General features: G+C 41.6%; 4 protein-coding genes and 1 pseudogene across 4 annotated transcripts; all 5 read left to right on the forward strand.

Annotated features, from left to right (window-relative positions):
- The first annotated feature begins 871 nt into the window (after positions 1-871).
- LOC119347462 lies at positions 872-1,479 on the forward strand (annotated as a pseudogene).
- Positions 1,480-3,317: 1,838 nt separating this feature from the next.
- On the forward strand, positions 3,318-3,929 carry LOC119347458 (putative ripening-related protein 4). Its single transcript, XM_037616192.1, has one exon. The coding sequence runs from the start codon at positions 3,318-3,320 to the stop codon at positions 3,927-3,929; it is 612 nt and encodes a 203-aa protein (XP_037472089.1).
- A 1,859-nt stretch (positions 3,930-5,788) lies between these two features.
- Positions 5,789-6,400, forward strand: LOC119347461 (putative ripening-related protein 4). The gene is made up of 2 exons (XM_037616196.1): positions 5,789-5,868; positions 5,923-6,400. Exons 1-2 carry the CDS (start codon positions 5,789-5,791, stop codon positions 6,398-6,400), a joined length of 558 nt encoding a protein of 185 aa, XP_037472093.1.
- Positions 6,401-8,872: 2,472 nt separating this feature from the next.
- LOC119347451 (putative ripening-related protein 4) lies at positions 8,873-9,484 on the forward strand. Its single transcript, XM_037616186.1, has one exon. The coding sequence runs from the start codon at positions 8,873-8,875 to the stop codon at positions 9,482-9,484; it is 612 nt and encodes a 203-aa protein (XP_037472083.1).
- Positions 9,485-11,359: 1,875 nt separating this feature from the next.
- Positions 11,360-11,971, forward strand: LOC119347452 (putative ripening-related protein 4). Its single transcript, XM_037616187.1, has one exon. It carries the CDS (start codon positions 11,360-11,362, stop codon positions 11,969-11,971), a length of 612 nt encoding a protein of 203 aa, XP_037472084.1.
- The last annotated feature ends 788 nt before the right edge of the window (positions 11,972-12,759 follow it).

Raw genomic sequence — 12,759 nt, forward strand, 5'->3', positions numbered from 1 at the left:
GTACAAAAGAAAGTCAAATTTGTTGTGAAAAAACTTCCAAACTTTTGTGACTTATTACTATTATTATTGTTATTATTATTATTACTTTCCATGTGGGGTGTATATACACCCAGGAACTAAAGGATATTTCCCACCGGGGCATGCTCTACCATATTTGATGATTTACAGGTTACATACTTATATTTATACCCAATAAAATAGAATTCAAAATTCATGAGTTTTTTTTTCCAAAGCCCGATTCTTCCGGTGCCTCCCAAAAAGACAGATGGTATGGAGAAGGGCGTGGAAGGTAACAGCTGGAATTACAAAGCGCTTTGAGTAACACCAAATAGAAAATTACAATAAAAAATAGATATAAGGTTAATCACAAGTGAGTTACATTTGTAATAATTCAATCTGTCTTTATGTTATTCGGATGTTACCGAGCTAGACCTTAATCTTGGCAGCTTCCATCCCCCACATATAATACAAGTAGGAAACGTACATCACTCTTGATACATATAGTCTCAACTAGTTACTTACACTACTTCACTGTGCATGTCATTCACTCGGCTGTTCACGCATGTCTCCACCTCGACTATTAATGGAAGTTCCATGCCAAAAGTTCATTCAATAAATAAAGAAGAGACAATTTTTTAAAAGTATATGTTGCACGCCCAAATGTTACAAGCCCGAAGATTGCAGAACATCAACCATCTATGGGTAACAAAACCGAAGAAACGAGACTGAATTAGATAATCTAGTTGCATGAACAGTTGATGTTCCTTGGGGGGCTTGGGCCCTATATAAAGAACATGGATCAACCAATATATCCTCACAAACAAACAAACACAAATTAAAGATTTGCAAGCATCGTCAGTACCTCACAGACATGGCTAACTTGAAGAAGCTATTAATATTTGCTCTCGTGATGTTCCTGTCACAGCTCCGCGTCCATGGTGTCTCCTTGTCCGTGGGCAACAGTGCAAACATTAATACAGAGACCAAACATCTTCGCGGCAGGTGCCACATCAGTGGCTTTCTACATGGCAAATCCGGCGACTGCACCAGGGATCACAGCTCGGTCTGCTGTAAAGACGGTCACCGCTACCCGCAATTCAGGTGCTCGCCCCGCTGTCGGCCGACACGCCGGCGATCCTAACTCTGAACAGCTTCGCACGAGGTGGAGACGGCGGCGGCAAATCGTTTTGCGACAACCGCTTCCACAAGGACACCGAGCTGGTGGTGGCGCTGTCTACGGGGTGGCTGCGCCTGGACGGCAAGCGCAGGTGCAACAAGATGATCCGCATCAACGGGAACGGGCGTGCCGTGCTGGCCAAGGTCGTCGATGAGTGTGACTCGGTGTACGGCTGCGACGCCGAGCACAACTTCGAGCCACCGTGCCCATACAATGACGTAGACGCGTCACCGGCCATGTGGAAGGCGCTGGGGATCAAGGAGGAGACTGGAGTGTTCAAGATCACTTGGTCTGATATGTGAGCTATGCCATGTATACATTGCATTAAGCTACGTACACGCAGACATGCGAAAGCATAGATGTGTGCGTTGTTCTCTTGGTGGTGGAGTTGCAGCTAATTAAAATAAGCCAACACTCGCTTGTATTTGATATTTTCAAAACTTTATGTATTTGTCCTGTCTTGGTGCTATATTTACGATTCACATGTAGATGATAATTTTTGATTTATGTTTTTAATATGTACTATTTATGTTTATTTAATATTTTTTTAGATTTATGTATTTGCCCAGGTTGGGTACAATATGAAATGAAATTGGTAAATACATCAATTTTTAGTTCAACAAGAACTTGCATATATGACTGAGTACACACACACACTACCATATGTGATGTTATGCTGGCCATAGACATAAATTTCACTATTTATACACAAAAACATTGAATTCTTCCGACGGTAAAACTCGATGATTTTTGCGTTGTTTCTAAAATCGGTTCTTTCAGCGCCTCCTAGAAAGAAAGACCGGTATTGAGAAAAAAGAGAATCCTAAACGATGTGGAGGGAGCTGGTGAAATTAAAAAGCGCTTTGAGTACCACGAAACAACAAATTGCCAGGGAATATACAGAGGGAAACTCTAGTGCGTTACATTTGTAATCATTTAATCCGATGGTTTATTACTTTGATGTTGCCGAGCTACACCTTACTATTGGTGGATTCCATCCCATATATAATATAAGAAATTAGGAAACGTATGTCACTCATACGGATAGTATAAACTTGTTAGTTAGTTGCACTACTTTCCCGTGAATTTAATTCACTCGGTTATTCACAAATGACTATTAATGCAAGCTCCATGCCAAAATTCCATTCACTGAAACAAAGAAGGCGGATGTTTAAAAATATTTGTCGCACGCCCAATTGTTATAAGCCCAAATGTTGCAGAACACCAACCATCTGTTGGTTGCAAAACCAAAGAAAGAGACTGAATTAATGCAAAAGAAAGTCAAATTTATTGTAAAAAGTTTCCAAACTTTTGTAACTTATTATTATCATTATAATTTTCTATGTGAGGTGTATATACACCCAGGAACTAAAGGGTATTTCCCACTAGGGCATGCTCTACCATATTTGATGATTTACAGGTTACATACTTATATTTATACCCAATAAAATAGAATTCAAAATTCATTTGAATTCTATGGGTGGTAAAATACCGAGATTTCTGAGTTTTCCCAAATACCGATTCTTCGGTGCCTCTCAAAAAAACACCTAGTATGGAGAAGGGCGTGGAAGGTGGCTGCTGGAATTACAAAGAGCTTTGAGTAACACCAAATAGAAAATTACACGAAAAATTAGATACAAGGTTAATCACAAGTGAGTTACATTTGTAACTATTCAATCTATCTTTATGTTATTCTGATATTACCGAGCTAGACCTTAATCTTGGCGGCATCCATCCCCCAGATATAATACAAGTAGGAAACGTACATCACTCTTGATACAGATAGTCTCAACTAGTTACTTACACTACTTCACTGTGCATGTCATTCACTTGGATGTTCACGCATGTCTCCACCTCGACTATTAATGGAAGCTCCATGCCAAAAGTTCATTCACTAAACTAAAGAAGAGATGGTTGTTTAAATGTATATGTTGCACGCCCAAATGTTACGAGCCCGGAGGTTGCAGAACATCAACCATCTTTGGGTTACAAAACCGAAGAAACGAGACTGAATTAGATAACATAGTTGATGTTCCTTGGGGCTTGGGCCCTATATAAAGAACGTGGATCAACCAATATATCCTCACAAACGCACAAGCATAAATTGCAGATTTGCAAGCAACATGAGTACCTCACAGACATGGCTAACTTGAAGAAGCTATTAGCTATGTTTGCTCTCGTGATGTTCCAGTCACAGCTCCGCGTCCATGGTGTCTCTGTGTCCATGGGCAGCAGCGCGAACGTTACTATAGAGACCAAACATCTTCGTGGCAGGTGCCACATCAGTGGCTTCCTGCATGGCAAATCCGGCGACTGCAACAGGGATCATGGCTCGGTCTGCTGTAAAGACGGTCACCGCTACCCGCAATTCAGGTGGTCGCCCCCAGTGTCGGCCGACACGCCAGCGATCCTAACTCTGAACAGCTTTGCACGAGGTGGAGACGGTGGCGGCAAATCGTTCTGCGACAACAGCTTCCACAAGGACACCGAGCTGGTGGTGGCACTGTCCACGGGGTGGCTGCGCCTGGACAGCAAGCGCAGGTGCAACAAGATGATCCGCATCAACGGGAACGGGCGTGCTGTGCTGGCCAAGGTCGTCGACGAGTGCGACTCGGTGTACGGCTGCGACGCCGAGCACAACTTCGAGCCACCGTGCCCAAACAACGACGTAGACGCGTCACCGGCCGTGTGGAAGGCGCTGGGGCTCAAGGAGGAGATTGGAGTGTTCAAGATCACTTGGTATGTTGTGTGAGCTATGCCATGAAGACCTTGCATTAAGCTACGTACACGCAGACATGCGGAAGCGTAGATGTGTGCGTTGTTCTCTAGGTGGTGGAGTTGCTGCTAATTAAAATAAGCCACCACTCGCTTGTATTTGATATTTTCACAACTTTATGTATTAGTCCTGTCTTGGTGCTATATTTACGATTAACATGTATATGATATTTTTCTTGATTTATGTGTTTGCCTTGTTTCTGTGCTATATGTATTATCTACGTGTATTTAATATTTTTTGAGATTTATGTATTTGCCCAGTTTGGGTACAATATGAAATGAAATTGGCGAATACGTCAATTTTTAGTTCAACAAGACCTGCATATATGACTGAGTACACACACACACACTACCAAATGTGATGTTATGCTGGTCATAGACATATATTTCACTATTTATACACAAAAATATTGAATTCTTCGGGGCGGTAAAACTCGATGATTTTTGAGTTGTTTCAAGAATCGGTTCTTTCAGCGCCTCCTGGAAAGAAACACCAGTATTGAGAAAAAAGAGAATCCTAAACGAGGTGGATGGAGCTGGTGAAATTACAAAGCGCTTTGAGTAGCACGAAACAACAAATTGCCAGTGAATATATAGAGGGAAACTCTAGTGCGTTATATTTGTAATAATTTAATCCGGTCGTGTATTACTTTGATATTGCCGAGCTACACCGTAATCTTGGTGGATTCCATCCCATATATAATATAAAAAATTTGGAAACGTATGTCACTCATACGGATAGTTTAAACTAGTTAGTTAGTTGCACTACTCTTGTGAATTTCATTCACTCGGTTATTCACAAATGACTATTAATGGAAACTCCATGCCAAAATTACATTCACTGAAAGAAAGAAGGCGTCTGTTTAAAAATATGTGCTGCGCGCCCAATTGTTATAAGCCCGAAGATTGCAGAACACCAACCGTCTGTTGGTTGCAAAACCAAAGAAAGAGACTGAATTAGTGCAAAAGCAAGTCGAATTTATTGTAAAAAAAAATCAAACTTTTGTAACTTATTATTATCATTATTATTTTCTTTGTGAGGTGTATATACACCCGGAACTATAGGGTATTTCCCACCGGGGCATGCTCTACCATATCTGATGATTTACAGGTTACATACTTGTATTTATACCCAATAAATAGAATTCAAAATTCATTTGAATTCTATGGGCTGTAAAATACCGAGATTTCTGAGTTTTTCCAAAAACCGATTCTTCCGGTGCCTCCTAAAAAAACACCTGGTATGGACAAGGGCGTGGAAGGTAGCTGCTGGAATTACAAAGCGCTTTGAGTAACACCAAATAGAAAATTACAAGAAAAATTAGATACAAGGTTAATCACAGGTGAGTTACATTTGTAACAATTCAATCTATCTTTATGTTATTCTGATGTTACCGAGCTAGACCTTAATTTTGGCGGCTTCCATCCCCCAGATATAATACAAGTAGGAAACATACACCACTCTTGATACAGATAGTCTCAACTGGTTACTTACACTACTTTACTTCACTGTGCATGTCATTCACTCGGATGTTCACACATGTCTCCACCTCGACTATTAATGGAAGCTCCATGCCAAACGTTCATTAACTAAACTAAAGAAGAGACGGTTGTTTAAAATTATATGTTGCACGCCCGAATGTTACAAGCCCGAAGGTTGCAGAACATCAACCATCTCTGGGTTACAAAACAGAAGAAACGAGACTGAATTAGATAACCCAGTTGCTGTTCCTTGGGGCTTGGGCCCTATATAAAGAACTTGGATCAACCAATATATCCTCACAAACGCACAAGCACAAATTGCAGATTTGCAAGCAACGTGAGTACCTCACAGATATGGCTAACTTGAAGAAGCTATTAGCTATGTTTGCTCTCGTGATGCTCCTGTCACAGTTTCGCGTCCATGGTGTCTCCGTGTCCGTGGGCAGCAGCGCGAAAATTACTACAGAGACCAAACATCTTCCAGACAGGTGCCATATCAGTGGCTTCCTGCATGGCAAATCCGGTGACTGCAACAGAGATCACGGCTTGGTCTGCTGTGAAGACGGTCACCGCTACCCGCAATTCAGGTGCTCGCCCTCGGTGTCAGCCGACACGTCGGCGATCCTAACTCTGAACAGCTTCACACGAGGTGGAGATGGCGGCGGCAAATCGTTCTGCGACAATCGCTTCCACAAGGACACTGAGCTGGTGGTGGCGCTGCCCACGGGGTGGCTGCGCCTGGATGGCAAGCGCAGGTGCAACAAGATGATCCGCATCAACGGGAACGGGCGTGCCATGCTGGCCAAGGTCGTCGACGAGTGCGACTCGGTGTACGGCTGTGACGGCGAGCACAACTTCGAGCCACCGTGCCCATACAACGACGTAGACGCGTCATCGGCCGTGTGGAAGGCGCTGGGCCTCAAGGAGGAGATTGGAGTGTTCAAGATCACTTGGTCTGATGTGTGAGCTATGCCATGAAGACCTTGCATTAAGCTATGTACACGCAGACATGCGGAAGCGTAGATGTGTGCGTTGTTCTCTTGGTGGTGGAGTTGCTGCTAATTAAAATAAGCCACCACTCGCTTGTATTTGATATTTTCACAACTTTGTGTATTTGTCCTGTCTCGGTGCTATATTTACGATTCGCATGTATATGATATTTTTCTTGATTTATGTATTTACCTTGTTTCTGTGCTATATGCATTATTTACATGTATTTAATATTTTTTTAGATTTATCTATTTGCCCAGTTTGGGTACTATATGAAATGAAATTCGCAAATACATCAAGGGAAAGTTTTGTTTTTGCCAATCTAGATTTTGCCAATTTTCCTTATGACACTCTAGATTTTAACATTTCACTTTTGCCACTTTTAGTTTTGGACAATTATCACAATTGCCATTCTGTGGGAAAAGTAAAATAATTTTATTTCACTTTTGCCACTCATAGCTTTTCACAATTATCACAATTGCCACTCTGAAAATTTTGCGTTTGCCACGGGAATGGCAATTGTTATAATTATCGGAAACTAAGAGTGGCAAAAGTGAAATGTCAAAATCTAAAGTGGCATAAGGAAAATTGGCAAATTCTATAGTGGCAAAAACAAAATATTCCCATACATCAATTTTTAGTTCAACAAGACCTTGCATATATGACTGAGTACACACACACACACACACACACACACACACTACTATATTTGATGTTATGCTGGTCATAGACATATATTTCACTATTTATACACAAAAACATTGAATTCTTCGGGCGGTAAAACTCGTTGATTTTTTAGTTGTTCCTAGAATCGGTTCTTTAAGCGCCTCCTGGAAAGAAACACCAGTATTGAGAAAAAAGAGAACCCTAAACGATGTGGAGGGAGCTGGTGAAATTAAGAAGTGCTTTGAGTACCACGAAACAACAAATTGCCAGTGAATATACAGAGGGAAACTCTAGTGCGTTACATTTGTAATAATTTAATCCGGTGGTGTATTACTTTGATGTTGCCGAGCTACACCTTAATCTTGGTGGATTCCATCCCATATATAATATAAGAAATTTGGAAACGTATGTCACTCATACGGATAGTCTAAACTAGTTAGTTAGTTGCACTGCCTTCCCGTGAATTTCATTCACTCGGTTATTCACAAATGACTATTAATGGAAGCTCCATGCCAAAATTCCATTCACTGAAACAAAGAAGGCGGATGTTTAAAAATATTTGTCGCACGCCCAATTGTTATAAGCCCAAAGGTTGCAGAACACCAACCATCTGTTGGTTGCAAAACCAAAGAAAAAGACTGAATTAGAGCAAAAGAAAGTCAAATTTATTGTAAAAAAAGTTCCAAACTTTTGTGACTTATTATTATCATTTTTATTTTCTACATGAGGTGTATATACACCCAGGAACTAAAGGGTATTTCCCACCAGGGCATGCTCTACCATATTTGATGATTTACAGGTTACATACTTATATTTATACCTAATAAAATACTCCCTCCATTCCTTGATATAAGGTGTATAGTTTTTTGAGAAAAAGTCCAAAATATAAGGTGTATTGTGTTGCACCACTCGTTTGGATAATTTTTTTAGGGATTTAATTACATTTCCTTATATTAGGCAAGCTCCTCTATTTTCTCATGTTAATTAGTCAGGTGTAATCTCGCCCAGAACTTGTGAAATTATCCCTCAATGTGCGTTCTTTACTAACCGTGCCAAAAACTATACAGCATATATATAGGAACAGAGGGAGTAGAATTCAAAATTCAATTGAATTCTTTGGGAGGTTAAATACCGAGATTTATGAGTTTTTCCAAAATCCGATTCTTCCGGTGCCTCCCAAAAAAATACCTGGTATGGAGAAGGGTGTGGAAGGTAGCTGCTGGAATTACAAAGCACTTTGAGTAACACCAAATAAAACATTACAAGAAAAATTAGATACAAGGTTAATCACAAGCGAGTTACATTTATAACAATTCAATCTATCTTTATGTTATTCTGATGTTACCGAGCTAGACCTTAATCTTGTCGGCTTCCATCCCCCAGATATAATACAAGTAGGAAACGTACATCACTCTTGATACAGATAGTCTCAACTAGTTACTTTACACTACTTCACTATGCATGTCATTCACTCGGATGTTCACGAATGCCTCCACCTCGGCTATTAGTGGAAGCTCCGTTCCAAAAGTTCATTCAATGAAATAAAGAAGAGACGGTTGTTTAAAAGTATATGTTGCACGCCCAAATGTTACAAGCCCGAAGGTTGCAGAACATCAACCATCTCTGGGTTACAAAACCGAAGAAACGAGACTGATTTAGATAACCTAGTTGATGTTCCTTGGGGCTTGGGCCCAATATAAAGAACATGGATCAACCAATATATCCACACAAATGCACAATCACAAATTACAGATTTGCAAGCAACGTGAGTACCTCACAGACATGGCTAACTTGAAGAAGCTATTAGCTATGTTTGCTCTTGTGATGCTCCTGTCACAGCTTCGCGTCCATGGTGTCTCCGTGTCCGTGAGCAGCAGCGCGAACGTTACTACAGAGGCCAAACATCTTCGCGGCAGGTGCCACATCAGTGGCTTCCTGCATGGCAAATCCGGTGACTGCAACAGGGATCACGGCTCGGTCTGCTGTAAAGACGGTCACCGCTACCCGCAATTCAGGTGCTCGCCCCCGGTGTCGGCCGACACGCCGGCGATCCTAACTCTGAACAGCTTCGCACGAGGTGGAGACGGCGGCGGAAAATCGTTTTGCGACAACCGCTTCCACAAGGGCACCGAGCTGGTGGTGGCGCTGTCAACGGGGTGGTTGCGCCTGGACGGCAAGCGCAGGTGCAACAAGATGATCCGCATCAACGGGAACGGGCGTGCCGTGCTGGCCAAGGTCGTCGATGAGTGCGACTCGGTGTACGGCTGCGACGCCGAGCACAACTTCGAGCCACCGTGCCCATACAATGACGTAGACGCGTCACCGGCCGTGTGGAAGGCGCTCGGGCTCAAGGAGGAGATTGGAGTGTTCAAGATCACTTGGTCTGATGTGTGAGCGATGCCATGAATACCTTGCATTAAGCTATGTACACGCAGACATGCGGAAGCATAGATGTGTGCGTTGTTCTCTTGGTGGTGGACGTGCTGCTAATTAAAATAAGCCACCACTCGCTTGTATTTGATATTTTCACAACTTTATGTATTTGTCCTGTCTCGGTGCTATATTTACGATTCACATGTATATGATATTTTTCTTGATTAATGTATTTACCTTGTTTCGGTGCTATATGTATTATTTACGTGGATTTAATATTTTTTGAGATTTATGTATTTGCCCAGTTTGGGTACAGTATGAAATGAAATTGGCAAATACATCAATTTTTAGTTCAGCAAGACCTTGCATATATGGCTGAGTACACACACACACAAACATACACACACACACTACCATATGTGATGTTATGCTGGTCATAGATATATATTTTACTATTTATACACAAAAACATTGAAGTATTCGGGCGGTAAAACTCGATGATTTTTGAGTTGTCCCTACAATCGTTCTTTCAGCGCCTCCTGGAAAGAAACACCAGTATTGAGAAAAAAGAGAACCCTAAACGATGTGGATGGAGCTGGTGAAATTAAAAAGTGCTTTGAGTACCACGAAACAACAAATTGCCAGTGAATATACAAAGGGAAACTCTAGTGCGTTACATTTGTAATAATTTAATCCTGTGGTGTATTACTTTGATGTTGCCGAGCTACACTTTAATCTTGGTGGATTCCATCCCATATATAATATAAGAAATTTGCAAACGTATGTCACTCATACGGATAGTCTAAACTAGTTAGTTAGTTGCACTGCCTCCCCGTGAATTTTATTCACTCGGTTATTCACAAATGACTATTAATGGAAGCTCCATGCCAAAATTCCATCCACTGAAACAAAGAAGGCGGCTGTTTAAAAATATTTGTGGCACGCCCAATTGTTATATGCCCGAAGGTTGCAGAACACCAACAATCTGTTGGTTGCAAAACCAAAGAAAGAGACTGAATTAGGGCAAAAGAAAGTCAAATTTATTGTAAAAAAAGTTCCAAAGTTTTGTGACTTATTATTATCATTATTATTTTCTACGTGAGGTGTATATACACCTAGGAACTAAAGGGTATTTCCCACCAGGGCATGCTCTACCATATTTGATGATTTACAGGTTACATACTTATATTTATACGCAATAAAATAGAATTTAAAATTCAATTGAATTCTTTGGGAGGTAAAATACCGAGATTTATGAGTTTTTCCAAAAACCGATTCTTCCGGTGCCTCCCAAAAAAATACCTGGTATGGAGAAGGGCGTGGAAGGTAGCTGCTGGAATTACAAAGCGCTTTGAGTAACACCAAATAGAACATTAAGAGAAAAATTAGATACAAGGTTAATCACAAGTGAGTTACATTTGTAACAATTCAATATATCTTTATATTATTCTGATGTTACCGAGCTAGACCTTAATCTTGGTGGCTTCCATCCCCCATATATAATACAAGTAGGAAACGTACATCACTCTTGAGACAGATAGTCTCAACTAGTTACTTTACACTACTTCACTATGCATGTCATTCACTCGGATGTTCACGAATGCCTCCACCTCGGCTATTAGTGGAAGCTCCGTGCCAAAAGTTCATTCAATAAAATAAAGAAGAGACGGTTGTTCTAAAGTATATGTTGCACGCCCAAATGTTAAAAGCCCGAAGGTTGCAGAACATCAACCATCTCTGGGTTACAAAACCGAAGAAACGAGACTGAATTAGATAACCCAGTTGATGTTCCTTGGGGCTTGGGCCCTATATAAAGAACATGGATCAACCAATATATCCACACAAATGCACAATCACAAATTACAGATTTGCAAGCAACGTGACTACCTCACAGACATGGCTAAATTGAAGAAGCTATTAGCTATGTTTGCTCTTGTGATGCTCCTGTCACAGCTTCGCGTCCATGGTGTCTCCGTGTCCGTGAGCAGCAGCGCGAACGTTACTACAGAGGCCAAACATCTTCACGGAAGGTGCCACATCAGTGGCTTCCTGCATGGCAAAGCCGGTGACTGCAACAGGGATCACGGCTCAGTCTGCTGTAAAGACGGTCACCGCTACCCGCAATTCAGGTGCTCTCCCCCGGTGTCGGCCGACACGCCAGCGATCCTAACTCTGAACAGCTTCGCACGAGGTGGAGACGGCGGCGGCAAATCGTTCTGCGACAACCGCTTCCACAAGGACACCGAGCTGGTGGTGGCGCTGTCAACGGGGTGGTTGCGCCTGGACGGCAAGCGCAGGTGCAACAAGATGATCCGCATCAACGGGAACGGGCGTGCCGTGCTGGCCAAGGTCGTCGACGAGTGCGACTCGGTGTACGGCTGCGACGCCGAGCACAACTTCGAGCCACCGTGCCCATACAATGACGTAGACGCGTCACCGGCCGTGTGGAAGGCGCTGGGGCTCAAGGAGGAGATTGGAGTGTTCAAGATCACTTGGTCTGATGTGTGAGCGATGCCATAAAAACCTTGCATTAAGCTATGTACAAGCAGACATGCGGAAACGTAGATGTGTGCGTTGTTCTCTTGGTGGTGGAGTTGCTGCTAATTAAAATAAGCCACCACTCGCTTGTATTTGATATTTTCACAACTTTATGTATTTGTCCCGTCTCGGTGCTATATTTACGATTCACATGTATATGATATTTTTGTTGATTTATGTATTTACGTTGTTTCGGTGCTAGATGTATTATTTATGTGGATTTAATATTTTTTGAGATTTATGTATTTCCCAGTTTGGGCACAGTATGAAATGAAATTGGCAAATACATCAGTTTTTAGTTCAGCAAGACCTTGCATATATGACTGAGTACACACGCACTACCATATGTGATGTTATGCTGGTCATAGATATCTATTTTACTATTTATACACAAAAACATTGAATTATTCGGGCGGTAAAACTCGATGATTTTTGAGTTGTCCCTACAATCGGTTCTTTCAGCGCCTCCTGGAAAGAAACACCAGTATTGAGAAAAAAGAGAACCCTAAACGATGTGGATGGAGCTGGTGAAATTAAAAAGTGCTTTGAGTACCACGAAACAACAAATTGCCAATGAATATACAGAGGGAAACTCTAGTGCGTTACATTTATAATAATTTAATCCTGTGGTGTATTACTTTGATGTTGCCGAGCTACACTTTAATCTTGGTGGATTCCATCCCATATATAATATAAGTAATTTGCAAACGTATGTCACACATACGGATAGTCAAAACTAGTTAGTTAGTTGCACTGCC

The sequence above is a fragment of the Triticum dicoccoides genome, unplaced genomic scaffold (assembly GCF_002162155.2).
Source record: "Triticum dicoccoides isolate Atlit2015 ecotype Zavitan unplaced genomic scaffold, WEW_v2.0 scaffold68397, whole genome shotgun sequence".
NCBI classification, from domain to species: Eukaryota; Viridiplantae; Streptophyta; class Magnoliopsida; order Poales; family Poaceae; genus Triticum; species Triticum dicoccoides.

Bases quoted from the DNA above. Each gene is read 5' to 3' on its own strand.
- LOC119347451 (XM_037616186.1), top strand. From the start codon at position 8,873: ATGGCTAACTTGAAGAAGCTATTAGCTATGTTTGCTCTTGTGATGCTC.
- LOC119347461 (XM_037616196.1), top strand. From the start codon at position 5,789: ATGGCTAACTTGAAGAAGCTATTAGCTATGTTTGCTCTCGTGATGCTC. The intron at 5,869-5,922 runs GTCCGTGGGCAG...TCTTCCAGACAG, and splicing joins CGCGTCCATGGTGTCTCCGT to GTGCCATATCAGTGGCTTCC.
- LOC119347458 (XM_037616192.1), top strand. From the start codon at position 3,318: ATGGCTAACTTGAAGAAGCTATTAGCTATGTTTGCTCTCGTGATGTTC.
- LOC119347452 (XM_037616187.1), top strand. From the start codon at position 11,360: ATGGCTAAATTGAAGAAGCTATTAGCTATGTTTGCTCTTGTGATGCTC.